The 26824-nt window shown below is 46.7% G+C and overlaps 1 protein-coding gene across 1 annotated transcript in view; it reads left to right on the top strand.

Moving 5' to 3' along the window:
- The first annotated feature begins 205 nt into the window (after window positions 1-205).
- Window positions 206-26824, top strand: part of Lpcat3 (lysophosphatidylcholine acyltransferase 3) — a 38308-nt gene continuing 11689 nt past the window's right edge. The window contains exon 1 of the mRNA XM_050164183.1: window positions 206-448. Coding sequence (XP_050020140.1) covers window positions 298-448 — 151 coding nt within the window. The 5' untranslated portion in view covers window positions 206-297. The remainder of the gene's footprint in view (window positions 449-26824) is intronic.

Raw genomic sequence — 26824 nt, 5'->3', positions numbered from 1 at the left:
AGCAGCGGGGTCGCGATCGCAGGCCCCGCCCTGCCGCCCCGGCCCGTTTCCCTTCCCTACGGGTGTCACCTTTGCCTTACAAACGCTCGGCCCCGCCCTCTTCCTACCTTGCCGCGCTCGGCCCCGCCCCTGGCTGGCCTGACCAATAATTGGGTGGGTCTAGAGGCACTGGGCGGGCCCGCAGCCAATGCGCACGCCGTGGGCGGGCCCCCGGCCGGAATTGGGGGTGAAGCCACCGCGTTCTGCCCACATTCGGGGCGCGGAGCTGGGGGTCCCCGGGGGGCGCCCGCAGTTAAGATGGCGTCTGCAGCGGACGGGGACGTGGGAGAGGCGCTGGAGCAGATGCGGGGACTGTGGCCGGGTGTCGAGGATCTGAGCCTTAACAAGTTGGCGACGTCCCTGGGCGCGTCGGAACAGGCGCTGAGGCTCATCACCTCCATCTTCCTGGGTAAGGACCCTCCTGTCTGCCTCTGCCCCCTCGCGGAGTCCCAGGGAAATAGGCAGAATGGGGACGGGAGCTGCCTGTCTGCCCCGGACCTCTCAGGAGGGCTTTGGGGGTGCGGGCGTAGGTCCTCAAGCACACCAGCCAGCTATCGAGGGCAAGACACAAGTCTTGTCTCGAGTCTGGGGGCGCCGCACCACTTGCCATTCTCTTTGGCCCATGTTGTGCCCTTTGGCTCCTCAGTCATCTCCCGCCTTGTCATCGATAAGCCGGACCGTGGCGCGGCGACCTGTGTCTATCTGTGGCTCTCGAGAGTTCGACTCTGGCCATGAGAACTGCTTATCTGTTAGTAACAGCCCCCCTTCGTGCGCTCTTCTTAGAGTAGACATATGCCCTCGAACTTAGGATATTTTAGCCCTACCGGCTTCCTCAGGCCCTTAGTCCATACTTACGTCTTCTCGGTCTATGTACATTGCCAGGTGTATTGTACTTTAATGTTTTCTGCCCAGTTTCGAATATTTTCTTATACCGTACTGTTTTTCCCCTTTAGCTACCCACCTGTCATTTGAAATGTGTTCTTATACTGGGTTGGGAAGCAGAACTATAACGCCCTTAAAAACTCCATGCTTGTTCCAAGTGACTATTATAATTCATATGGTTCAAAGGCTATGATGTGTCTGGATTTATGATGTCACAGTCAGCCAAGTTATAACTATTTTATAGGCTTTTTTTTTTTAAACCACAGTCTCGAGTGTTTTTAGTGCGTGGAGGTAAGCATGGCAAGACGAAAAAGCTTTGACTCTGAAGTAAAGGGATCTGACCCCCTCACCTCTGCTCACAAGTGATGGGACCCCGGGCAAGCCAGTTCATCTCTCCGCGCCTAGTTTTCTTATGAATGAAATGAGGACAGCTGTGCCTAGCACAGGATTGCTGTAAAGTCGTAAAACAGTTCCTAAGTCAAGATCAGGGATGGCAGAGTCGATTCAGTAGACTTTTGAGTAGTTCGAACTTTTGGGGAAGGCTGTATAACTTTAACTTGAGAGAAAAGTAAGGGAGCGCTCGGCCAAAGGCAACTGGGGTAAGAGCAGAGGGCTAACAGATCTGAACTGTAGGAAGTCTGTGATAACCTGGGTGGTGGTGGCTCCTGCCTGAACGTCCCAGCACTGTGGTACTGAGACAGGAGACTTGCGAGTTTGAGCCTGGGCTCACGGTGTGAGAACTTATTTAAAAAGTTGGAGATGAGATTGGGCTGGTGCAGAAGGGTTTAAATTCCAGGAAGAAATTTGGAATTTGTCCAAGAGTCAGTAGAGATATTGACATATAATATCACCAGAGGGTGTTAACCCAATCTAGATAATGGCAGGAGGTTTAATTCATATTTAAACAACCACAGCCAGTACCATCGTTATTTGCCTATTACGTCTCAGACCAAGATGGCCTTCCTTTCTTCCGATAAAGGTTATTCTCGTTCTTGGTAGGATCCTAAGGTTTTAGAGACGGATGGAACCTTGACTTGTGCAGCGTCACTCAAACATTACCCAAATTTAACAGCACCCCGCATCTCCGGCTTTAAGTACCACAGCCTGGTTCCTCTTTGAACCTTGCTTCTGACCCAGATTGTTGGCGTGAAGATTGGCAATTAAGAATGCTTACATTCATTAGGTAGGAGGCCCTCCGCTGCTTTCCCAACTGAGTATTGGACGTCTAGGACAAGTAGCAACAAACTGTCAGGTCAGCCTGTTAAGTGGAACTAAGGTTGGAACTGGGACTTGGGATCTGTCTTTGTGTGCCGACATCAAATACTGCCCGGCGCTGCTTTGTGCTGTTGTCACAAAAATAAGCCGATGAGGACATCATCTCCATATCCTTCCCCACTTCTTTCATCTTCTGCCATTATGACACATAACCAAGTAATAAGTGCCTGGTACAGCAGCCACACTGCCAGCCTTGCCTGTCCATTCTGCCGCTCCCAGGGCCCCTCTTCCCATCGCCCTGTTTCCTTTGGTAACTTGGAGGCTCTCGTTTTCGTATCAACTCAGGGCTGTTTTTTTTTTCTTTGTGGTACTGGGGACTAAATCCAGGGCCTAAGTCATGCTAGGTAAGCACTGTCCCACCGCACTGCATGTCCAGCCCAATTATGTGTCTATCTATGATGGTGTTGTGTTTCTAGGCATAGGCTAAATATATACATATAAACACAAATTGACACGATTGGCCTGTGCATGGAGGGTGTGTTTTGCCTGTAAATACATTTTCCTTATATAGAAGTGATTTGTTTGTTTGGTTTGTTGGTTGATTGGTTGGTTTGTTGTTTGTTTTTTTGTTTTTTGGTTTTGGTTTTGGAGACAGTTGTGTGGTGTGTATGTGTGTGTGTGTGTGTGTGTGTGTGTGTGTGTGTGTGTGTGTAGCCCTAGTTTTCCTGGAACTCCAGACTGGCCTTGAACTCACAGAGATCCGCCCGCCTCTGCCTCCCGAGCACTGGGCCACCACGCCACAGGGGCATCATGAGTTCATGGTCACTCTTTTTTTGCACAGAACGTTTGAGTCCAACCTGGGCTGCTTGGGACTCTGCCTCAAAGAACAGAATAAAAATGAACAAAATTGGGGCTAGAGAGGTAGCTCAGAGGCTGGAAGTGCTTGCTCATATTCCAGAGGACTCAAGTTCAGTTCCCAGCACCCATATTGTGGGACTCACAACTATCTGTAGCAGCTCTAGGTGATCTGGCACCTCTGACCTCGGCCAGCACCTGCACGCATCCACACACAAGTACTCAGAATGAGAAGTAATAAAATGTTGTCTTAAAAGGCCTCAGTGGTGAGGCTGGAGAGATGGCTCAGCAGTTAAGAGCACAAAACATTTTTTAAAAGTAAGAGGGAAAAAGAAAACAGTGGTGGGGTGCTGGGAACTGAACTCCAGCCCAGTTTTCTACATTCTCTGTGGGTTGAAGAGCAGTAAAACACTGGCTTTCTGGTCTCCCTGTGAACACCTATGGTGAGAAGTAATTCTTTCCTTAGTGGAGAAATGTGTTGGAAACAAGTTTCGGGAAATGGCGTTGGCCCTTCTGTCTTATTTTTCATATCCCTTATGCCCCTGCACTGAACTCGTGACCTATTAGTGAATACAGAGAGCAATCCGAAAAGTCCTACTTCAGAGAGTATAATTTGGGAGAGGAAGGTGGGGAGTGTTGGGAATTGAAACCAGGGCTTCCCACAAGGCAAGCAAGTGTTCTATCACCAGGCCACATACCCCATCTTGGTTTGTTGTTGCTGTCGTTGTAATTTTTGTTTTTTGAAGCAGGGTCTTACTATGAGCCCTGAAACTCACTGTGTACCAGGTAGGACACGAACTCACCAAGTTCTGCCCGCGTCTGGCTTGAGTTCTAGGATTAACGGTGTGTGCCATCATGCCTGGCTCACCGGTGAGCTTATTATTTTAATCTTCAGTGCATAAGGCAAGAGGAAGGCTATATGACTGCTATCTTGGAGTACTTTGAACAGCCAGAAGGCCACTGATGCCGACGCTCCTGTTAAGTGTGGTTGCTATGAGTCCTGGTGCCGACACACGCTACTGGGAAAATCCCCTTCAACAGCCTGAGTCTCATCATTCCTTCACATGATTTATACCATGAGTTCCTCGATAGATTCAACAAGGCACACCTACTATGGACAAGCAGTGTTCTCGCGAGAGCAATGAGAGCCGCGTGAGGCATAAAGCCGTGTACTCAGACGGTATGGACTGTCGGGATAGGGAATGGGCGTGAGATCACTGCACTGACCCCAATAAAAGGAAGAAACCTAAGTGCTAAAAGAAGTACAAAGCATTAGGAGATTTAAAGATGGACTATTTCATAAATAATGAACTTTGGATATTGAGTCAGGTTTCTTCTTTAGGCTCAGGTGGTAAATGAGCACTTTGGAGCCTGCTGCAGGAGGGTCACTGCTAATTCAAGGCCAGCCTGGGCTACTGACTGACAGTCTCACAAAAACAAATTTTTTGTTGTTTGATTTTTGAATGGGGAATGCTGTGCCTGGAGCTATAACTGGGAAGGTGACCTACACTGGTGGCTGTTGGCGAGGGGCGGGAACAGTGTCCTGGGGCCAGGTGACTTAGAGGCAAGGTGGGTCGGGTCTGCTGAGGAGAGAAGCTACATCTCTGACATTTGGGGAATGCAGAATTGTTTGAAGGTGGATTCTGAAAGTACTTTTATCTGCTTCGCTGCCGTTGCCAGAAACCAAAGAGTCCACCCGTCACTGAATTTCCACACCCCAGTCACCAGTTCCTATCAGTGCCATCAACAAATCTTTTCTCCAGTCCTCTCGATCACCACCCCTCTGTGGTAGGAACCTCCCGCCCCCACCCCAGCAGCTCCTAATTCTCTTCTTGCCCCTCTCCTCTCCAAAAGCAGCGGGAGTCATCCAGTCCTGTGTGTCTCCTGTCCCACACCACCATTCAGGGGCTTCCATGTCTGGCCGGTGAGTCCCTTCCTGCTGCCCTGGCCTTGTTTCAAACAAGTGCATAGCCTTTAGCCACATGGCCTCCCTTCAGTTCCCCAGAGAAAGGTGGTAAGCTCTTCCCGCTCCTGAGCCTTTGTACACACTGACTCTACTGCCCAGGAAGCTCTGCTCACTCACTCCCGTGACACACCTGTCCACCTGCTGGGTCTCTCAGCACATTGTTGCTTCCTCTGACTCGCATTTGAAGTCCTGTCCCTTGTTATGTTTGCTTAGGCCGAATGAGTATCCTTCCAACCATATATTACGACAGCGTGCCCAGAGTTTATAGCGTCGCACTTGACTCCATAAACAGTTGTTGGCTACGTGAATGTATGAAGGAGTGAAGTAGAAACAGGTGAACTAGAAAAAGTAATCCCCCCTCAAAAACAAGTTCAAGGCCAGCCTGGGACCAACAGTCTACAGCAGTACTGCCTAAGGTGCACACGGTCTTGAGCTCCATCTTCAGCTTAGCAAGCAGACAGTGACTGACGGACCTAACTTTCATCTTCCGTCTAGATAGCCAGTCACAGAGATAAAAGAGAAAGTCGGGGGCTGTGTCAGTGCCGGGGTGCCATCTAGTTTGAGATTTAAATTCCAAAGAAATTGTAAAACCTGAGCATGAATTGGGGAGAGAAGTTCCGAAGGTTCAGGCAGGGCAGGGGCTGTGGCTCATTTGATAGGAGGCCTGGGTTTGATCCCCCGTCCTGCGTAAACCAGGTGTGGTAGGCCACACTGCGATCCCAGCACCCAGGAGGTGGAGGGAGGAAGCCCAGGATCAGCCTCAGCTACCAAGCGGGTTTGAGTCGAGCCTGTTCTACAGAAGAGCCGGGTGGAGGAGGTGATCCTCGGGCACTTCTGAAACTTGCCAGTTCTCATAAGGTGACTGCGCACTGCCATGCTTTCCTTTGTACAGACTGGAAACTGGGGATCTGGGTGAGTTACTTAAGGTCATCGTTCTTCAGCTCATGGTGGAGCACCTGTCCTCCAAAACCTTTCTGTTGACTCTGTGGTTAGCCAAGGTGTTGTCAGCACGTGGAATAATAACCTCAGCATCAAAGCCCAAGCTGGCCAAATGGAACAGATGGCCACTCCGCCCAGCATGGGGTTCTGTGGGCGTGGAGTGGCCATAGCTTTCTTGACCAACTGCTCAGAATTGCAGTTAGGAGTAGGAATTCTTTCCTTGGAGGTTCAGGATTCGCATCTAATGCTAGTTACTGTTTTTTTTTTCCTTTTTTTAAAGATTTATATTTATTTATTATGTATACTGTTCTACCTGCATGTGTCCTTGCAAGCCAGAAGAGGACACCAGATCTTTTTACAGGTGGTTGTGAGCCACTATGTGGTTGCTGGGGATTGAACTCAGGACCTCTGGAAGAGCCGTGAGTGCTCTTAACCTCTGAGCCATCTCTCCAGCCCGCTAGTTCTTTTTAAAATAAAAACCAAAGGAGGCCCACGGATTAGCTCCCTGTGGACCAGAGCCACACTAGTCCCCTCAGGGAAAAATCATCATTCAGTGCTATCTTTCTGGGGGTAGCATTGAAATCACACCGGCAAAGCTAACGAGGTGGAACTTAAAACTGAATCACATTAGCTAAACAACAGGGATTTCTGACTGTGACACATACTTCTATAAAACAGGAACATGGCCTGAATGACTTTCACAGGCCCCGCCAATTCTAAATATCTAGGTCTCTCATCTTCTGTGTTCCTGAACTTTATGCTAATTCATAGGCACGGTTTTCTCAGCCCATTGAAACTTCCCTTTGTGAATGGCCAAGGATGACCTTGAACAGGATCCTGGTCCTGCAGCCTCCACCTCCCAGGGGCTGGACTGCTAGTTGGTTGTGAGCTGATTAGATGTCCCATTGTACCTCAGGCTGGCCTGGAAGTCACCTGGTAGCCCAGGCTGGAATCAGACTCATAGAATCCTCCTGCCTCAGACACCTGTCACACCTCGTTTGCCTCTTGCTTTCTGTTTTATTTGATACCAGCCTTACTTAATAGGCACTAGACTATATTCACATCATCAGGAAGGATTTGAATGGTCCTTCTCTTGCCTCAGCCTCCAGAGTATCTGGTCCCAGAGACCTGCAACACCAGGCCCTGGTTGAGTAATCTGGGGCTGTTGGAGACCGTGTCTTGTCTTCAGCCCAAGTCCTCTTGCCTCAGCCTCCAGGTGCTGGGATCCCAGGCTTGTGACCACGCCTGCCATGATCTGCCTGTTCACCAGCCTTGCGGATACACTTGCTGCCCTAGAGCTTAAAGGTTGAGTATTTCATCATCTATTTTGTAATGCCTGATGTCTGGATTGTCTCCAGCTTTCTGAAATGTCAGTGTATACTAAGATCTTTGGCAAAACAACTCTCTCAGATTCTTTATAGCTTAGTGTTCCCCACTGGCTAGCATGCCTTGTTCTTCAAATCCTCATTATTGAATCAATTTGCTAAAAGATCATGAGCATCAGTGCCGTAAACATTGTTACTGGAGCCTCAAATGCGAGGGTCAGTTGCAAACTTGCTGCTCATAGCAGGGTGGGGCCGGAGCTGCCCGCCATTCTGCTCTTTGTGTCTATCAGATCAGCTACCTGAGCCACACAGAATTTATTCTGTTTTGTTTGCTTTTCTGAGGCAGGGTCCCTTTAGCCCGGAACTCGTGACCTATACTATAGGCTTGCCTTGAACTCAAAGCAATTCCTTGTTGTTCTTCAAATCCTGGATTATTGAATCGTCTCTCAACTCAACTGATGTTACATTTACTAATGCAATTACGAAATTGACTTGTGGCTTTAACAAGAATTAGATCCCAGTTGCACCTGTCAGGGAAAGAAGTTCTGCTACCTGTTCTCAAGCCCAAAGGTTTTAGAAAGTATGTAGGTGTGTGTGTATGTGTGTGTGCACGTTCATGTGTGTGTTTGTGTGTGTTCATGTGTGTATCTGTATTTGTGTGTTTGTGTGTGTTCCCAGCAGTTAAGAAGTCAAAGTCCAGGAATTTGAAGATGCACGGGGAGTTCTCTTGTGAAACAGATAGAACTCCTTGGAGACCATGAAAGCTTATCTGTTGTTTTTTTGAGACAGGGTCTCGTATTGTAACCCAGGCTGGCCTGGAACTCACTGTTGTAACCCAGGCTGGCCTGGAACTCACTGTTGTAGCCCAGGATGGCCGGGAACTCACTGTTGTAGCCAAGGATGGCCTGGAACTCACTGTTGTAGCCCAGGATGGCCGGGAACTCAGCTCCCCCCTTAGCTTCAGCTGGGAGAGCAAGCATCAGATGTTACACCTTGCCCGTAACTCGTTTATTCAGAAAATGTCATAGCTGTCATTTTTCTCTCCCTGTTTTCAAAACAAGAAAGGGATATGGTGCCTAAAACACGAGAAGAAGTGAGTCATTTCTGGGCGGCAGTGTTCTTTTGGCTTGAAGTGCACCGGTTTTAGATCTCATTTCCTTCCTATTCTAATTCCAGCCTTGAAGAACGAGCTCTGGGCACCTTGAATGCGCTAGCTGTTCTGTGTCGAATCGCAGATACAGTCATTGTTAATGATGAAGGCTTCAAGGCCGCGTGTCATTGCATCCCAATTAGAGGGACGGTTTGTCAGAGGTGGGCAACTACCCGAGATAATCATACTCAGGTTTTAGTTTGGCCTCAACACATGAAGTCTTTTGAGACACCAAGTAGCCCTGGCTGGTCTGGAGTTCCTGAAAATCCACCTGCCTCTAGCTCCAGCATGTTGGGATTAAAGGCCTGTGTCACCACACCCAGCGAATAAGATAGTCTTATCACAGTTTCCAGAGCTCCTCCCAGGCCAGAGCTCTGCTTCTCTTGACTTGAAGAACTTAATGGACCTCTTTCTATTGTTAACACCCATCCCCACCCCACACACACCCTCTTAAGAGATAACCCTAAGATCATTTAGGAGTCAGACCAGGGATCAGAGTCCCAGTGGCTTCTCTGGCTTCTGGTAAAGAAGAGGCCTCCAAGAAACCAAAGGATGTTTCTGGCCTTTAGCCAAAAAAGAAACTGGTTCCTTTTCTTGGGGTCTTACCCTTCTAGTTTTTTATTTTAAGATTTATTTATTAATTATGTATACAGTGTTCTGTCTCCATATATGCTGCAGGCCAGAAGAGAAGAATTGAACTCAGGACCTCTGGAAGAGCAGTCTGTGCTCTTAACCTCTGAGCCACCTCTCCAGCCGCCCTGATTGTTCTTAACTCCTGCTCTCATCTTTCCTCTGAAAAAGCAACCCTACCTGCCAGAGGGTGTGTGCATGTGTGTGTGTGTGTTTGTGTCGGCCAAAGTTTGTGTGCATGTTTGTCAGTCAAAGGTATATGTGCACATGTGTGTAAGGGGTGTGTGCATGTGTTTCAGCCGAAAGGGTGTGTCTGTCTGTCTCTGTGTGTGCCAAAAGTGTGTGTATGTGTCAGCCAAAGTTGTGTATATGCATGTGTGTCAGTCAAAGGTGTATGTGCGTGTCTCAACCAAAGGGGTGTGTGTGTCTGTCTGTCTGTGTCAGCCAAGGGGGTATGTATGTGTATATGTGTGTCAACCAGAAGGGGGTGTGTGTCTCATGGGATCCTCTAGAGCTGGAGTTACAGGTGGTTGTGAGCTTCTGTGTGGATGCTGGGAACTGAACTTGGATCCTCTGCAAGAGCAGCAAGGGTTCTCGGCCACTAAGTACTCCATCTCTTCAGCCCTGACAGGAAAAAGTTGTTGTTGCTTTTGTTTTTGTATGGTTTGGTTTGGTTTTTTGAGACAGGGTTTCTCTGTGTAGCCCTGGCTCTCCTGGAACTCACTCTGTAGACCAGGCTGGCCTCGAACTCAGATTCACCTTACTCTGCCCTCCATGCTGGGATTAAAGGTGTACACCACCACACCCTGCGTGAAAAGTCTTTAGTGGACTATTTAAATATCTCACTCTAACTACATTTAAGAATAAAAAGCCTATGCCAGGCGTGGTGGTCCATGCCTCTAATCCCAGCACATGAAAGGCAGGGGGTAGCCTGATTTACATAGTAAGTTCCAAGATAGCCAAAGCTACATAATGAGACCCTGTATCAAAAAACCAAAGAAAAAGCTAAAAGCTTTTTTTTCAATTAAAGATGTTTCATTACCAAATATTCATATTGCTATGGTATTTTCATAAGAAAAACAAAAAATGGGGGGGGGTAGAAACGTGACACACACCTTGGGAGTCAGTGGCAGGCAGGATCACTGTGAATCTGGGGCTAGCTTATTCTGTATATTGAGTTCCAGGCTAGCACGATTACACAGTGAGACCCTGTCTCAAAACAAACAAATCCGTATGTGGTCCTGTCTGCTACATAAAATTTATATAAAGTGAGGCGGTAATTTTTGGAAGTAATAAGAATTCACTATAAAAATAAAGGATTTATACACATATGCATATCTTGGTATTATCTTGGATCTGTTTGCATGCTGCCCTGAGAAATGGCATGCTTGTAGCTCTTGAGTTTTCGCTTTGCTGTGACAGCAATTCCAAATTCAGATCAGCTGGACACTACTCTAGATTACTCTCCGTAAATAGGAAACTACTGTTTCCAAGCCAGCAAGCAGAAGCCAGCTGAAATAGTGCCTTAAGGCTCCTGGCATATACCTTGGACAAAACTGGACAAAACTGATTGAAGCTGGAATATAGACATGGGACCTGACCAAAAGCACCGAACCACGATCGCCGCTAGAATGCTCATTCTTGTTTTTAATCCACAGTCTTTAGTTAAGGGATAGTCTGTCTCACTCTCTTTTTATTGATTGATTTTTGGTATTTTGAGACAGGGTTTCTCTGTGTAGCCCTGGCTGTCCTGGAACTCACTCTGTAGTCTAGGCTAGCCTCTAACTCAGAGATCCGCCTACCCCTGCTTCTTGAGTGCTGGGATTAAATTTGCATACCACCATCACCCACCAATGAATCTGGGTTTTCTTTTAAGACAATATTTGCTAGGTTACCCAGGCTGACCTAGAATTGACAGTCTTGCCCAGTCTAGCCTCAAACATGCAGTGATCCTCCTGCATCAGTCTTCCAAGTAGGTGATATTATAGTCATGCATCACTAAATCCAACTGACTCCATTTTTAAATTCTTCATCGATTGCCCTTCTGAAAAATTAGGAAATAAAAGCAAGCGGGAACTCCTCTGTAGCTAATAGTGTTTACTTTGGCTTTGTGTCCCTGAGGAATAGGACCTTGGGTCTCATTCTGAACAAGCTGTGGACTCTGAGCCACACCCCCAGTCCACTGTTGTTGTTTTGAAACAGCTTGGCTCTGTAGTCCAGGATGACCTTGTACTCCCTGTGAGGTTTAGGGTGGCCTTAGTCTCACTATACCCTTCTTTCTCTGGCCTCCTGCATGCTGGGAAGGCAAGCACCTTACTCCCAGCCATAAGCATTTATTTTTAAAATACATACAGCCAACGTCACACATATGTCCTTCATTTGTTTCTGCTGTCATACAGCAGAAGTTCTAGTCCCTGCCTTTCCATTCGGAACATGAAGACCTTAAGATCATTAGGGGTCCCCAAGTCGTCATTTCATAAGACGCTTCAGAGTCTGGGGTCTCTGTTGTTTGGGTTTGGGACCGTTCTGGAATAGAGGATTGAATGCAGAACCTTGCCTGTCTGTGCCAAGCAGAAGCTGTCCTCTGTCACTGAACTACACCCCACACTCTTGTTTATAATGAAATGTTATTGTACTAGTTTCTAAAATAAAGACTTCTTATACATTTTCTAAGTTTCTTTCCAAACCAAGTAATATTGAGACACTGGTATAGAAAGGAACAAGTCATTTCTGACTGGGGCAGCCAACAGTTAGTTTGATGGACTAAGTTAGTAACTCTTTTACATCTGAAACAATAACACACAAAGCAGGAGAAAATATTTGTAAATTGTGTATTTCATAAGTGTCTAGTATATATCCACATACTCTTAGAACCCAATGAAGACTGGACAAAGGTTGCAGGTGCAGCAGCCCACACCTGTAATCCCAGCATCCAAGAAGCTGAGGCAGCAAGATTACCCAAATCTGAGTGAGAGCGTGTGTCCAAAAAAAAAAAAAAAAAAAAACGAGAGAAGGTAGTTGCCAAGCTGGTGGCACATATCTGAAACCCCAGTACTCAGGAAAATGAGCCAGCAGAATTACTTCAGTTCTAGCCCAGCCTTTGGGTAGATGGTAAAGCCCTGTCCAAAATAATAATAATAAAATAAAAGACAAGTGTGGTGTCACGTGCCTATAAATTCCAGCACTTGATGTAATCCCAGCGTTTGGGAGGTGGAGACAGGAGGATCAGGTTCCTGGCCACCCTCAGCCAGATACCAAGTTCAAGGTCAACCTGGGGGACGAGAAACTGCCTCAGAAAGATTTTTAAATTATGGGCAAAGGTTCCGATCAGTACTAACTGCTGCATGAGGTGATACACCCCTATAATCCCAGACTCGGGAACCCAAGGCAGAAGGACCTGAAGACTGAAGCCAGCCTGGCCCATATTAGGAGACTGTCTAAAGCAAAACAAGCAACCATGTGGACCAGCTTGAGCTGTATAGCTTGTGTCAGACAGACTAACAGAATGATGATGTCAAGGACTTGGAGACGTTGGACCAGTTTACACTGCTAGTAGGAGAGTAAAATGCTGTAGTCTGTGGAAAGTTTGGCAGTTTCTCAGAAAGTTAACTGCAAAAAGAAGTGCCCGAAGTCATTTTTACCTGTACTGCAGGTACCAGTTCAGTGCCTCTAGCGGAAGACCCAAGAGTGTGGAAAACATCTCTTCACAGGAACCAAAGTGACTTATAGTAGCTGAGAAGTGGAAACAGTCCATTGCTCTACCAACTGATGAATTTAATAAACAGTATTTTACTCAAGAAGTTGATAGGATACTGACTGTGAGGATATGGTCAAAGTATATCATGTGTGTTTTGTGTGTGTGTGTGTGTGTGTGTGTGTGTGTGTGTGTGTGTACGTGCTCATGTGCATTGCTCTGGCGCAATTATAAAAGAATAACTTTTTAAAAAGAGGGAATGAGAGACTACAGAGGTGGCTCAGTGGTTAAGAGCACTGGCTGCTCTTCCAGAGGGTTCAATCTAGCACCAACGTGGTGGCTCACACCTGTCTGTAACTCCAGCCCCAGGGGATCCAGGACACTCTTCTGGACATGGTACATAGGCATACTTGCAGGCAAAATTCTCATACATAAAATTTGAGAAATAACAGTAATAGTAAAAGAGATGAGAGAGCTATTCAGTTGTCTTTAACTTACTATATGAGATGTGAGAAAATGAAAAACAGTAATAATAGAATGTGTTCATGTAGTGAGAATAAAACAGTATTTGTGCTTAATGGAATAAAATAATCAGATAGAGCATCTCACCTCTGTGTACTCCACAAATGCCATGGTGGTGAAGGGAGAGCATTTTGTGCCACGTTTCTTTTGGAATCTTGTTTTAAAGCTGACAGGTGGTAGAGATTTTCCCCCAGGAGCCCGAACCCACACCTGTGCATGTCTGCTGCTTCTTCCAACTGCTATTTTCCTAACCCTTGTGCTTAAACCTATATTTAAAATCTTTAGTAAGGTCTTCCAGTCTGTTTCATTAAACAGAACTTTGATGACAGTGTTAAATTGGGAGGATGCTGCCGGTGTGTCCTGGGCGATTTCTAATTAGGGCAATCTCAAGGTTTTGGTTTGGTTTGGTTTGGTTTGGTTTCTGGTTTTTCAAGACAGGGTTTCTCTGTGTAGCTCTAGCTGTTCTGGAATTCACTCTATAGACCAGGCTGGCCTCGAACTCAGAGATCTGCCTGCCTCTGCCTCCCGAATGCTGGGATTAAAGGCATGCGCCACCACCACAAGCTCATTTTATTTTCTATTTAAGAAGTAAGAGGAGAGCAAGAATCCAACAATTGGACAGTTCAGGCTACTTTTCCTCCTGGTAGCATCATAACTAGGCAACGCAGAGCTTACTATTTTATTGCTAAGACACCTCTTAGACAGACATCTCACCTACCCTTATCTATGTTACAGAAGTCAGGCTTGTTCCCAGTAATAGCAAGGGGGCAGTATTGGGACGGTTGGGAAGAAACCAGGTGATTCATAAATCCCAGGGCAGTGTGACCATGCTGGCCTTGAGCAGTCCTAGCCCAGAGCAGAGCAGACTGGACCGGAATGGACTTTCTCTCCCCTGGAAACCAGGGTCTTAAATAAAGGGAGCAAGGCCTTGGTTAGGCTTCTTTGAGAGAGAACAATAACCCGTACAACCTGAATTGCAAAAATTGGGCACAAAAGCCGGGCAGTGGTGGCACACACTTTTAATCCCAGCACTTGGGAGGCAGAGGCAGGGCGATGTCTGTGAGTTCGAGGCCAGCCTGGTCTACAGAGAGAGTTCCAGGACAGCCAAAGCTGCACAGAGAAACTTTGTTTCAAAAAAAAAAAAAAAAAAAAATTGGGCACAACGGCCAGAGATGGGTCAGCGGCTAAGGGGACCCAAGTTTGGTTCCCAGCACCCACATTGGGTAGCTCACAAACTGCCTGTAACTCCTGCTCCAGGAAGATCTGGGCTTGGGCACCTGCACTCATGTGAATACACACAATTAAAACTAATAAGAGTAAATCTTTTAAAAATGGGATAAAGCAATTCCAAGAGAAAGAAAAGGCGGAACAAGAAGATGTGAGAGCGATGAGCAAGCAGAAGTAGACTCGCTCCTCTCTGTGCACTGGCGGCTCCACCCCCTTTTCCTGGGCAAGAAACTCCTAGGCTTCAGGAGTGCCACCAGTCTTTCCACTCCTGGCCTTTCTCAGTTCCTTGCTGCTGAAATTAGTCTAGGGAATGCAGCTTCCTCCATCCCGATGCCTTGTCCCTGCTCCCTGTCATTCTGGCTGCATTCTTGCTGAAGATGTCTGGATGTGCACAAGACTTGTTCTACACATAAACATGTTAATGACCAAGGAAGAGGTAGGTTCCCTATACTAAGAAACTTTCCCATTCTGAGCCCCCTGAGCTAAAAGTAACTGTTTATCCCAAAGTCCAGCCAACTGGTCCTGCTGCCTCTCCCTTCAGATTTTCTTGGGAGGTGCCACCCACATCCCAGCTGGCTTCTCTGGGAGTCACAGTCCTGGCAGAGTCTTCTCAGCCTGGCCTCTTCTAGGGCCTGACGCTGGCACAGGCAGCCAGGATCCTTCCCCACCTGACACTACAGATTTATTGTGTGATGGTCAATTTTTTTTAATACAGAATTTTTGTTACTCAAAGATTATACATAATAATCTTGGTTTTTTTTTTCTTTCTTTGTTTTGATTTTTAAGGAAAAAAATGTCACCTGGCATGGTGGCACACACCTTTAATTCCAGGACTCAGAGACAGAGGCTGGAGAAATGGCTCAGCGGTTAAGGGCACATACTATTTTCGTAGAGGATCCAAGTTTGATTCCCAGCGCCCACATCAAGCTGCTCAAAACTGTCTGAAACTCCAGTTCCCAGGGATCTGACATCCCTCTGACTTCCTCCTACACATACACACACACACACACACAAATAACAATAATAGGCATTTTAAAAAGAAATGGTTTTAGAAGAAAAAAGGCCAAGACAGGTGGATCTCTGTGAGTTCGAGGCCAGCCTGGTCTACAGAGTGAGTTGCAGGACAGCCAAGGCTACACAGAGAAACCCAGTCTCGAAAAACAGACAATAACAAAAGTCAGGCATGAAACAAATCAAATTTTATTTTTTGTTTGTTTTTTGTTGTTGTTTTTTTTCAAGACAGGGTTTCTCTGTAGCTTTGGAGCCTGTCCTGGAACTAGCTCGGTAGACCAGGCTGGCCTCGAACTCACAGAGATCTGCCTTCCTCTGCCTCCAGAGTGCTGGGCTTAAAGGCATGTGCCACTACCACCCAGCACAAATAAATTTTAAAAAACAAAATCCAAGGCAAACTGAGCATGGGAGTCACCAGGAGCTTTAAAACATTTCAGAGACTACCCAGTTTTTTAAGAAGTTGGGTATAAATATGCTTATATGAAATATTTGAACATTTATGAGTAGATATCTTCAAGTTATTTAAAGTATAATATTCTCCCATTAATCCATAGGGCTGCAGTCTAAGACTGAGTGAATCCCATCAAGCCTGTGTCTCCTGTTCTAGACATACACACTGGTAATGAAGCTTAATTGCTAAATTAGGTACATTTAGAATCAGCAATAATTAATAATAAAGGAGCAATTATCAGACTGTACTGTGCCTTAGGGTTTTTATTGCTACGAAGAGACACCATGACCATGGCAACTCCTATAAAGGAAAACATTTAATTGAGGTGGTTCGCTTATAGTTCAGAGGTTCAGTTCATTATCATCATGGTGGGGAGCGTGGCGGCATGCAGGCAGACATGGTACTGGAGAGACAGCAGAGAGTCCTATATCTTACAAGCAACAGGAAGTTGACTGAGACACTGGATGGTATCCTGAAAACCTGTCCCCACACTGACAAACTTCCTCCAACAAGGTCGTACCCACCCCAACAAAGCCATACCTCCTCGTAATGCCACTCCTTGTGAGAGGATGGGTATGGCCAAGTACATTCAAACTGCCACATGCTATACTATACAAACTACACATACTGTCACACATGTAGATACATGGAAAGGATAGAATGCATACAAGCACACTCACACAGCTTTTTGTGCTGTGACTCTTCAACCACCCGGAGTGGCTCACACCTGTAATCCTAGCTCTTGGAAGGCTGAGACAGGAGGACTGCCATGAGTTTGAGGCAGCCTTGGCTACATCGTGAATTCCAGACCAGCCAGAGCTACAGCATGAGACCCAGCCTCAATAAATAGGTAATAAGACCCCTGGCTACTCTTCCAGAGGTCCTGAATTCAATTCCCAGCAACCACATGGTGGTTTACAACCATCTGTAGTGAGATGGGGTGACCTCTCCTGTATGCAGGTGTACATGCATCCAGATAGAGCAGTCATATACATAAAATAAGTAAATAAATCTGTAAAAAAAATCCATTCCCTCGGTACCATCACACTGGGAACAAGCTTTCAACATATGGACCTTTGGACTCGGTAATTTGCAAAGAATTAAAATGTGATTAAATGGCCCAGTTAGTAGCGACAGGAGGGCAGTTAGGCTCTCTGAGTGCCTCCAAATCCTCTGAATGTCTGTTGTCACTCGTCTTCTAAGATGGGGAATGACTATGTCAGCCCTTGTCTGTTGCTGTTGTAGGAGATACTGCGCTTGTCCTCACTTATGTCTGCTCAGCCTGGAAGCGCTCCTGAGGGCAGCCACAAGCTGATGGGGGAGTCTGGCCCCTGTGTCAGCACAGTTTGCTCACTCGGCTGATACTGGTGGAGCCACCATTTCACAGATCAGCCGTTAGCACTGGAGTGGAAAGCCTGGCTTCCTAAGACTGCTTGGCTTGAATGGAAAAAGGAAAGAAACACTCTTGGTGCGGTTTTGGGCAAGTTGGGGTTAGATTGTTTTGATGGGTTTAGGAACAAAAAAAAAAAGTTCTTGTAATTGTTATTGTTTGAAACTGGGTCTCATGTAGCCCAGGCTGACCTACTCCTGTGTTGCCAAGGCTGGCCTGAAACTCCTGATCCTCTGCCTCAGCTTCGCAAGTGCTAGGATTTACAGATGTACACTATCTATCCTTGACTTAAAAAAAAAAAAAAGTTTTGTTTTGTTTTTCGAGACAGGGTTTCTCTGAGTAACAGAGAATTACATAACACAGCTGTCCTGGCACTCACTTTGTAGATCAGGCTGGCCTCGAACTCACAGAGATCTTGCCTGCCTCTGCCTCCCAAGTGCTGGGACTAAAGGCATGCACTACTATGCCAGGCTTAAAAAAATATTTTTTAACATTCACAAAAATGCTTTTTCTTTTTCACCATCCATTAGTTCATCTTCAGAATATTATTACCTTCAGCCCCAGATGTAGTAGGGCACACCAGGAGCCTCAATCCCAGCACTAGAGAGGCAGGGGGGTCAGGAGTTAGGAGTTTAGAAATAGCCTTGGCTACCTTGTAAGTTCCAATTCAGCATGGGCTATATACAGAGATCAAAGTCATCACCAGATCCTCCAGCCCAGAGCTGTAGCTCAGTGGAAGAGCTAACTGTTAGCCTAGCATGCATGAGACTCGGGTTTCAATCTCCAGTCCTGCAACATAGCAATAATATCTCCTATTCTTTTTCTTCCCCAGGACGCTTGACCACTTGTCCTAATTTCCTAGTCCCTTGTCACTGTTATCAAAATGCTGGAACTGGCCCCTGGGTATTAGAGAAGGGAATTGAGTACCCACTAATTAGACTAACAAAGGCTAGGAAAGCACTTTGTTAATGTTGCATTAAAATGAAGCAACTTTGTTTTGAGATTGTGCGTTACTATAGATGTTGCCCACGACGTCCTGGAATTCCTAGGCTCAAACTATTTAGCTTCCCAACTAGCTGGAACTGCAGACACTTTAAAATTATATATATATATATATATATTTAATGTTTGAAAACAGGGAGTTAAGCAAGCATAAAAATGGGGGAGGGGTGACCAAGTGTGAGAATACAGATTGTTATCGGAAGACCAGAGAATATAGCTGTAGTGTTAAAGGAACTGTTAGTTATTACTGACACCACTCCAAGGTCACCGCCAAGTTCCCAGGCACGGGCTAGAGTTTAGATGAAGTCAGGTGCAGATTCTAATTTGAGCCTTGCTCTAGTAACTTCAGGACACCATTTATCCCCGTTAGGGTTCCGTTTCTTAACTGTCTAACTGTCTAATGAAGGGTTTGAGCATATGATTTCTAAGGTTTCTTCAGTTCTAGGAATCCGTGACTCAGCTGAAGACATGCAAGGTTGCTGGAGTACGAAGGTACGGTGGCACCCTGCCCACACTACCAGGCAGGCTTAATCTGTTGATCAAAACGAAACTGTTCTGAGCGTATCCAGAGCTGAGCTTCACCCTCTCCTAAAAATCCCTGGTCTGCCGTAACCAAAAGTAAACCAAAGAGCCAGGCTTGGTGCCTCCCTTTTCTTTTTGAGACAGGGTCTCTCTACATAGCTCTTGAACTCACTATGTAGACTAGGCTACCTTCAAACTCAGATCCATGAAGTGCTGGGATTAAAGACATGCTCCAGCAAGGAGTTAGAGGCCGGAGGACCAGGAGCTAAAAGCCCAGCACAGCTACACAGTGAGTTTGAAACCAGCCTGAGGTGCATGAGACCCTGCCTCAAAACAAAAACATCAGTAGAACTTCATAAATTTCCAGCTCCAGCCTCCATGGGCATCTGCACTCACATGCACATACTCCAGCTTCTACGGTTCCATTACATCTTTATCCCTTTATGTGTTGTGTACGTGGGTCTGTGTGAGCACTCAGGCCATCTGGATGGCACCTATAACGTTTGAGAGTAAACTCTGTGTGTGTGTGCGCGCGCGCGTGTTTTTTTTTTGTTTTGTTTTTTGTTTTTTTTTTTTTGAGACAAGGTTTCTCCTTGTCCTGTCCTGAAACTTGCTCTGTAGACCAGGCTGGCCTCGAACTCAGAGATCATCTGCCTCTGCCTCCCAAGTGCTGGGATTAAATGTGTGTGCCACCACCGCCCAAATGAACATCTGAAATGGCCTTCCTTCTCACACATGTGGGAGCCTGGTTTGCCTCATTTTCTCTGGGGGCTTTGTTTTTTCCCAGGCTCTTTGGTTTCCAGTCCTTCAATGTAGGCATTTGCAAGCATTCAGCCTTTGTCTGCCTTTTTTGGTCTTGTCTTGGTGTTTATCTTTCTTTCTTGTTATCTATCACCAATTCCTAGGTAGCCAGCCAATCTCTACGCACTTTGAGTGGTACCACCTTTTTCCTAACTGCCAAGTCATGTGACAGGGGACCTTGAGATAAGTAAGTTCAAGTCAAGGTGCGTTCACCTCAGTGTTACTTTGACCAGTGGGAGACTCCTGGGCAATCAATTCCATACTTTTAGCATCTGTCTGTGCCTGTCTCTAAAACTGATCTGTCCTCCCCATTTCTCTCCTGGAAAAGGAAAAGGACTAGATATTAGGTGGTGCAAGACTAGAATATCAATTCTCAGGAGACAGAGGCTCACAGATCTCTGTGAGTTCGAGGCCAGCCTACTGGCCTACAAAGTAAGTTCCAGGACAGCCAGGGCTACATAGTGATACCCTGTTTAAAAAAACAGAGTGATGAAGCTGGGGCTATTAGAATATCTGGGGAACACACACAAGGCCATGAGTTCAATCCCAATCACCACAAAATTAAGGGTATTGTGGATTGCCTGGGCTGAAAAAGTATCCCAGGATACCACAGAAGTAAAGCAAACAGGAACAGCACTGTGCATGAGTGCACGTGTGCACATAATATATCTCTCCAAGTGACAAGCTCATGGGAGCCCTCTGCCTCATCTAGCCATCTTAAACTTGGACGCAGAAAGGAGAATATCATGAGAGAGTTATTGCAGTGTTCATTAGAACTGAAAAACACAGACCAGGCATGCCTGTAATCCAGGCACTTGGGAGACTGGAGCAGGAGGATTACAAGTTGGAGCTCTATGGAGTTCCAGGCCAGCCTGAGCTAAACAACAAAAGTCTGTCTCAAATAAACAAACTTTTTTTGACATTTGATCAAGGTGACTGGTTTGCTGTGCAATCTGTCAGACAAAATTACCAGCAGTTTAGTTTGCTGTTTTAATTGCCTTTACTTTAGACTGAAAGAACAGGGAAATCACACAGTAAGAATAAAGAATAAAATTATAAAAAGACTGGCAAGGTGGCTCAGCACATAAAAGCACTTGGGGCTCAAACCTGGAAACCAAGTACAGGTAAAAGCAGAGAACTTTTCTCAGAGTGCCACACAAACACTCTAAACCACACAAGCACACAGGTGTGCGCACCACCACACAAACACTCTAAACCACAGGTGTGCACAGCACCACAGGAACACTCTAAACCACAGGAGCACACAGCTGTGCGCACCACCACACAAACACTCTAAACCACAAGAGCACACACACCACACAAAGACTCTAAACTGGATTTTTTTTTTCACGTGGATTGTCTGGTATTTAACTGGCTGCAGAGACCCCTCTGCAAAAGGAGGCTGGGGCGCTAAGCCAGGCAGGGAGCTGCAGGAGTCTGAAGGTGAAGAAACCAGCTGAGCATGAGCACCCAGAAAAGCACTAGGGGCAGCTTCACACTAGTGTCCAGGCCCCAGGAAGTCCAGCTCCACTCTTGCCCTGGGCGGGGTTCAACCACATCTTTGTGCGGTGGCCAGCCAGCCACTCCCTGTGCTACAGTTGTGACTTTTAGGAGTGACTCCAGAGTTCTTTGCTCAAAGCAGGAGGAACGCAAACGTGAAAGGGTGGCAGGTGGTCCCAGGGGCACTGGCTCTGCCCCGAGGTCCTGTTCCAGCCTTGTGCCACGCTGCTCTTGCACTCCAACACGGTCTTTTGGGGATTTATCTTTATGTTGGAGCGTCTTGTGCATGTGCAATGCACCCCCGATTTCCTTGTTTTTGGCTCTTCCTCCCTGGGTGTGCCTTATTCACCCCTACTCTAGCAATGATGGATGTCTTCTCTAAACCCTACGGAACAGACTTCCATACCATTAGCACTTGCCATAGAACACATCTGATTTTCTTTCATCTCTAAAGAGCAAGCTGCAAGCTCTTTAAGAGTGAAAAGTGCAGGGCGGTGGTAGTGTGCGCCTTTAATCCCAGCACTCAGTAGGCAGAGGCAGGCAGATCTCTGTGAGTTTGAGGCCTGCCTGGTCTACAGAGCAAGTTCCGGGACCACCAGGGCTACAAGAGATAAACCATGTCACTTTGAAAAAAAAAAAAGGAAGGGAAGGAAAGGAAAAGAAAAGGTGTTTCTGACAATCTGCCGTATTCTTCTTTAATGCAGTGCTAGCCGTGTGATGGCTGCAGTAGGCACTAAGACACTGTGTGTACAGTAAAGAACAAAGACTGAAAAATAACTAAGTATACAGTATGCTAACAGCAGTGAGTGCCAAGGGGCAAATTAGACAGCACTGGAAGACTAGTGTGTGTTGCTGGAATGGCTACATGGACGGAGAGTGCGTACAGTGTTAGGTAGGACACTGTTGAGGTGACTTTTACCAAAATTTGAAATGCTGAGGAATCTTATGGAAAGATCATCCTATGCCGGGAACTCTTAATGTGAAGACTCTAAGGCTGACCCCATTAGGACATTCCAGGAAGAGGGCAGATGGGTGACAAGCAGGGGAAGAGATGAGTCAGAGAAAAGGGGCAGAGAAGGTGACTGGATGCTGCATGTCCTGGTTGGACAAGAGCCTTTGCTCCGAGATTGGCCTTCAGAGGGTTCCGAGCAGATTTTACTAGCTGACTCAGCGCTGAATCGTCTGGGTGCTGCAATAGCATACGGAGTCCAGAGCACAGGGAGACTGGTCAGGAGGCGACTGTAATTATAATGGTGACTTGGCCGGGGGAAGCAGAAGAGGGGAAAAGAAGTAGGCAGAGTCTTGATTGACTTTAAAGGTAGGGCCTACAGAACATGCTGGTTGTGAATAGGGAAGGACGCTAAAGATGATGACAGGGTATTTGTTCTGAGTAAACAGAAGAGTGGGTTACAGTCTGAAATGCGGAGGAGCCAAGCATGGTGGTACACGCCTTTTAATCCCAGCATGGGAGGAGAGGCAGGTGGTCTCTGAGTTTGAGGCCAGCCAAGGCTATATAGCCAAGGCCCCGAGAGGGGCAGGTTCTGCTATGCAGCAGCTCAGCTTGCACCTGGTGAGTCCAGGCTATTCCCTGGGCAGATGACAAGCAGGCACCAAATGTGAAATCAAGAGAGAGGGCTCTAAGTTAGAGAAGACATCTGATGGGGTAAACAACACACGGATGGGATTAGACTGTATAGCTAGTTGAGATCACTGGACACGTCACTGTTCAGGCCGAGGTGACAGATGCAGCAGATGCTCATTTCACTAATGACATAGCACCTCAAAAAGACTGGCTCCACACAGCTCGAAGTGACAGGAAGCAGCAGGACAAGGATTCAGGTTGGTCTGTCACTCTAATGTCAGCTCCTCTACCAATGCAGTGCCTTAACTTAGTAAGCAGCATGCTCTTAGATGAAGCGTGACACAGAGCTGCAACCCCAGAAACTCCAGAGACTGAAGCAACAGGATCCTAAGCCAAGGCCAGCCTGGGCAGCACAGTGGACTCAAAAATAAAACAGGACTGCTGGGCGCTAGATGGCTAAGGGGTAAAAGCACTTGGCACACAACCTGCATGCAATCCTTGAAACCTTTATAAAGGTGAAAGTAGAGAACTGGTAGCACCAAATTGACCCTTAGCTCTGCACGAGCACGGTGGCACGTAAGTGCCCACTTGCACACTCAACATAGTAATGATAAGAGCCGTGATAGAACGCTTGCCTAGCATCTGTGAGGCCCAGGGTCAAACTCCAGTACCAAGAAAGAGGGAAGGGATATTATAATTGACAGAAAGGAGCTGGGTAGTAACTCTGAAGGTAAAAGCATTTGCTGTGCAACCCTGACAACTTGAGCTTCTTCCCTGGAACCTATGTCAAGGTCACATGATGTAGTTAGTGCACAAATAGTTCTGTTTGCACCCCCAGTGTGTATAAGGAAGCTGGTACAGCATGTGAGGGTCAGTAACTGTTGACCAAACACACAAAATGTGAAGTATGTGGGGCTGAGGAGTTGGCTCGGCATGTCAGTGTACTTACTGCTCTGCCATCCCTAACTCCAGTTCCTGGGGCTCCTGTACCCTCTTCTGAACTCTGTGGGCACAAGGGACACATGGTGCACATACATACATTCAGGCAAAACACTCACATACATGAAAGAAATCTTCAAACAATTTTATCTACATAAAGTACAGAGGCGAGCACGTTGTCAGATCTCCAAAGACATAAACTACGAGATGTAAGGCATGGTGTGCGGCATTGTAGTGACATGCCAGAGGAAAGTCTCAACTCTGTGCCAGGCAATTAAGTCATGAGTCCATGATACATTAGGACATGAGTTCCCTACAGTCTGAAGGAGACACTTAACTGGGTTTTGAAGAATGGCCAGGATTTTGCTTTGTAGAGGTTCTTAGAAAAGCTGTTCCACACACAGGAAATGGCAGGGCCAGTGTACAGCCACAAAAGACCAAGAACATCTTTGAATAAAACCAGACAGATCTGCTTTAATTAAAGCAAAAAAAACATGGCAGGGGGTGGGGCAAAGGATATTAGTTAGAAATGTAGTTTAGGAAACAGCCCTTAAGAGGCTGGAGAGATGGCTAGGTAATCAAGAGCACCGGCTGTCCTTCCAGAAGACCAGGGTTCAAGTCCCAGCACCCACATGCAGCTCACAGCTGTCTATATCTCCAGTTCCAGGGGATACATGTAGGCAAAACACTGATGCACATTAAATAAATAAATCACAAAGAACGGAAAATGGCCTTAAATCACAGACTTTGGGGCCAATGTGATGGCTCAGTGGGTAAGGCACTTGCTTTACTTATGAGGAACTTCTAGGTGGCAGAGGCAGGCGAACCTCTGAGTTCAAGGCCAGCCTGGTCTACAGAGTGAGTTCTAGGGCAGCCAGGGCAACACAGAGAAACCTTGTCTGAAAAAAACAAAAACAAAAAAATCAGTTTTCAGTACCCACATGGAAGCTTACAACTGTCTGCAACTCCAATTCCAGGGATCTGACATTCCTCATCTGGCCTCCCCAAGCACCAGGCAGGTACATGATACACATATGTACATACAGGCAAAACATTCACTATATAAAATAAGAAATCACCTTTTTTTTTAAAAAAAAAAGTGGTTATAATAATGAAGAGATACTTTGGAAAGCAATCAATAGAATTTGATTTGATAACGAGATACAGGAAACCAAAGAAAGCCAAGAGTCAGAGACCAGTCCAAGCGTTTGAATGTGGGTGTGTGTAAGAGAAGGTTGTTTTAGGTAGAAAATCAGCTCTAGTTAGATGGCATTTGAGATAGTATGAAATATCGCACTAAAAATATCCAGGGAGGAGCCCAGGCATATGGGACTAAAATAGGTGAAGTTAGGACTGGCTTGGTTTGGCATGAAGAGCATATTAAGTTGTGTGAACACTGAGGCACTATAGCAAAAATAGGTAAGCTTGGATGTTTTAGGAACCAGGAAAGAAGTCTTGGGGGGGAGGGGCATGATTCAGCACTTAACGAGCATGTGTGCGGCCCTAGGTTCCATCTCCCCTCTCCAGTGGTGTGTGGGAGGGGGCTGTCCTGTAGAACGGATATCAGCAGCTGGCCCAGCAACATGTAGCACTTGAGCTCCGTCTTCTTCCCCTCACTTGACAGACAGCTTATTTTCTTTGACCTGGGTCATGTGATCTACTCACTGACTGACCAAATGGGGCCATATCATTCCTGCGGAGTTCATAAATGGCTGCTGCAGGTATGAAAGACAAAATGTATCAGATTTTATTGAAAACCGTTCACTTCTGTTTTCTTCAAATGAAGCCTCGCAACTTTACTGCACATGTTGCACAGGAGATGCTAACATGGAGTGTGACTTCCCTAGTCCCAACACAACTCAGTCAGAAGCACACAGACAGCTGTGATGAGGGAGCCCAGCCTGACTGTGCTGTTGGTCTGCTGTCCCCTTTGTCCCCATGTCTGGCTGCAGCCCTGGAAAGAGGGACACTGCTGTCTGTCCCAGCAGCCTGCCATACAGTGCACAGCAGGTCCTGGATGCTGCTCTGTTTAGAATGAGTTTCTCTTCTAACAGATTCTTTGACCTCAGGGCGTACATTAGGCCCTCAGGCTGTACATTAGGCCCTCAGGCTTCACCTCTGAAGGCTGACCTCAGCAGTCAGAAAGGAGAGAGATTTTATACTGCCAGGGGTGTTCAGAACCCTCTGGGCCAGAAGCATCAAAACCCATTGGGAGAGATTAAATGAAAGACAGTGGCTGTCAAACTGAGTTCACTCTCGGCCATCTTTAGGATGTTAGCGAGGTGGTGCTGAAGCCGGGCTGCTCTAGGAATTGCTGGCAGCTCCTTTTCAAGGCTCTGCTGGGCAAACAGGTGCTGCGGTGCTTTGACATTTTTTCAGCTGATTGTGATGTTGTGATGGTTGACGCTGCATTGAGCACTGGTTCCCACAAAGAATTAGGATTCAGAAACAGCTTGTAGGACACCACTCTTCCTAAAAACAGCTCTTCCCTGAAGGGATGACCCAATCCCCAGGCTCCAAAGCCTGCTGAGTTGGGAGGCAGCCAAGGCCAAGATTTGGTGTTTACATACCCACCCTGGGCCTGGGTTGTCACAGCAACGCATCCAGCACCGTCCATCCTCCCTCCCTTGGCAGCTCCTCACCACTTCACCCTCTCTCGCAGCCTGAGTGTTCTCGGTGACCCCGCTTGCTCGGTTCTTTTTATTTTCTTGCCAGTTCCTCAACTTTGCGAGTCTGCAGCAGTACTTGACCTGTGTGGGACTGAACAGCCTGCGCTCTTCCGCACTTCCCAAAGCTACCAGGCCTGTCTGCCGAGTCTACAAGAGCACACCCAAGACCATGGTTCTTGTCGTGTATCTTTTCTTGGTCTCATAAAATTATGCTTTCTGAAGCCTGTGGGAAGTTAGAAGTAGGGAGAGGAACTATTCCTGGCAGGCCTGTTGAAAGCTCAAGAAGTGACTATTGATCCCAGAATAGCAAGGGAAAGGACGGAGAAACTGTAAGAGGACTCTGCAAGAACTCAGAGTTCAGGACAGTGTAAGTCCTCTATAGTTGAGAAGCTTCCCACACCCCAGAGGGCAGAGAGTCATCAAGACCCTGCTCTGGGATAGCGATAGCAGTGACCTGTATCATTAAGAAATGCTAAATTTGCTGGGCAGTGGTGGCTCACACCTTTAATCCCA

Source organism: Alexandromys fortis, unplaced genomic scaffold, assembly GCF_014885135.2.
Source record: "Alexandromys fortis isolate MF-2015 unplaced genomic scaffold, M_Fortis_MF-2015_v1.1 scaffold_150, whole genome shotgun sequence".
NCBI classification, from domain to species: Eukaryota; Metazoa; Chordata; class Mammalia; order Rodentia; family Cricetidae; genus Alexandromys; species Alexandromys fortis.
Note: the sequence above shows the minus strand (reverse complement) of the source record. Positions and strands in the feature narration are given on the sequence as shown.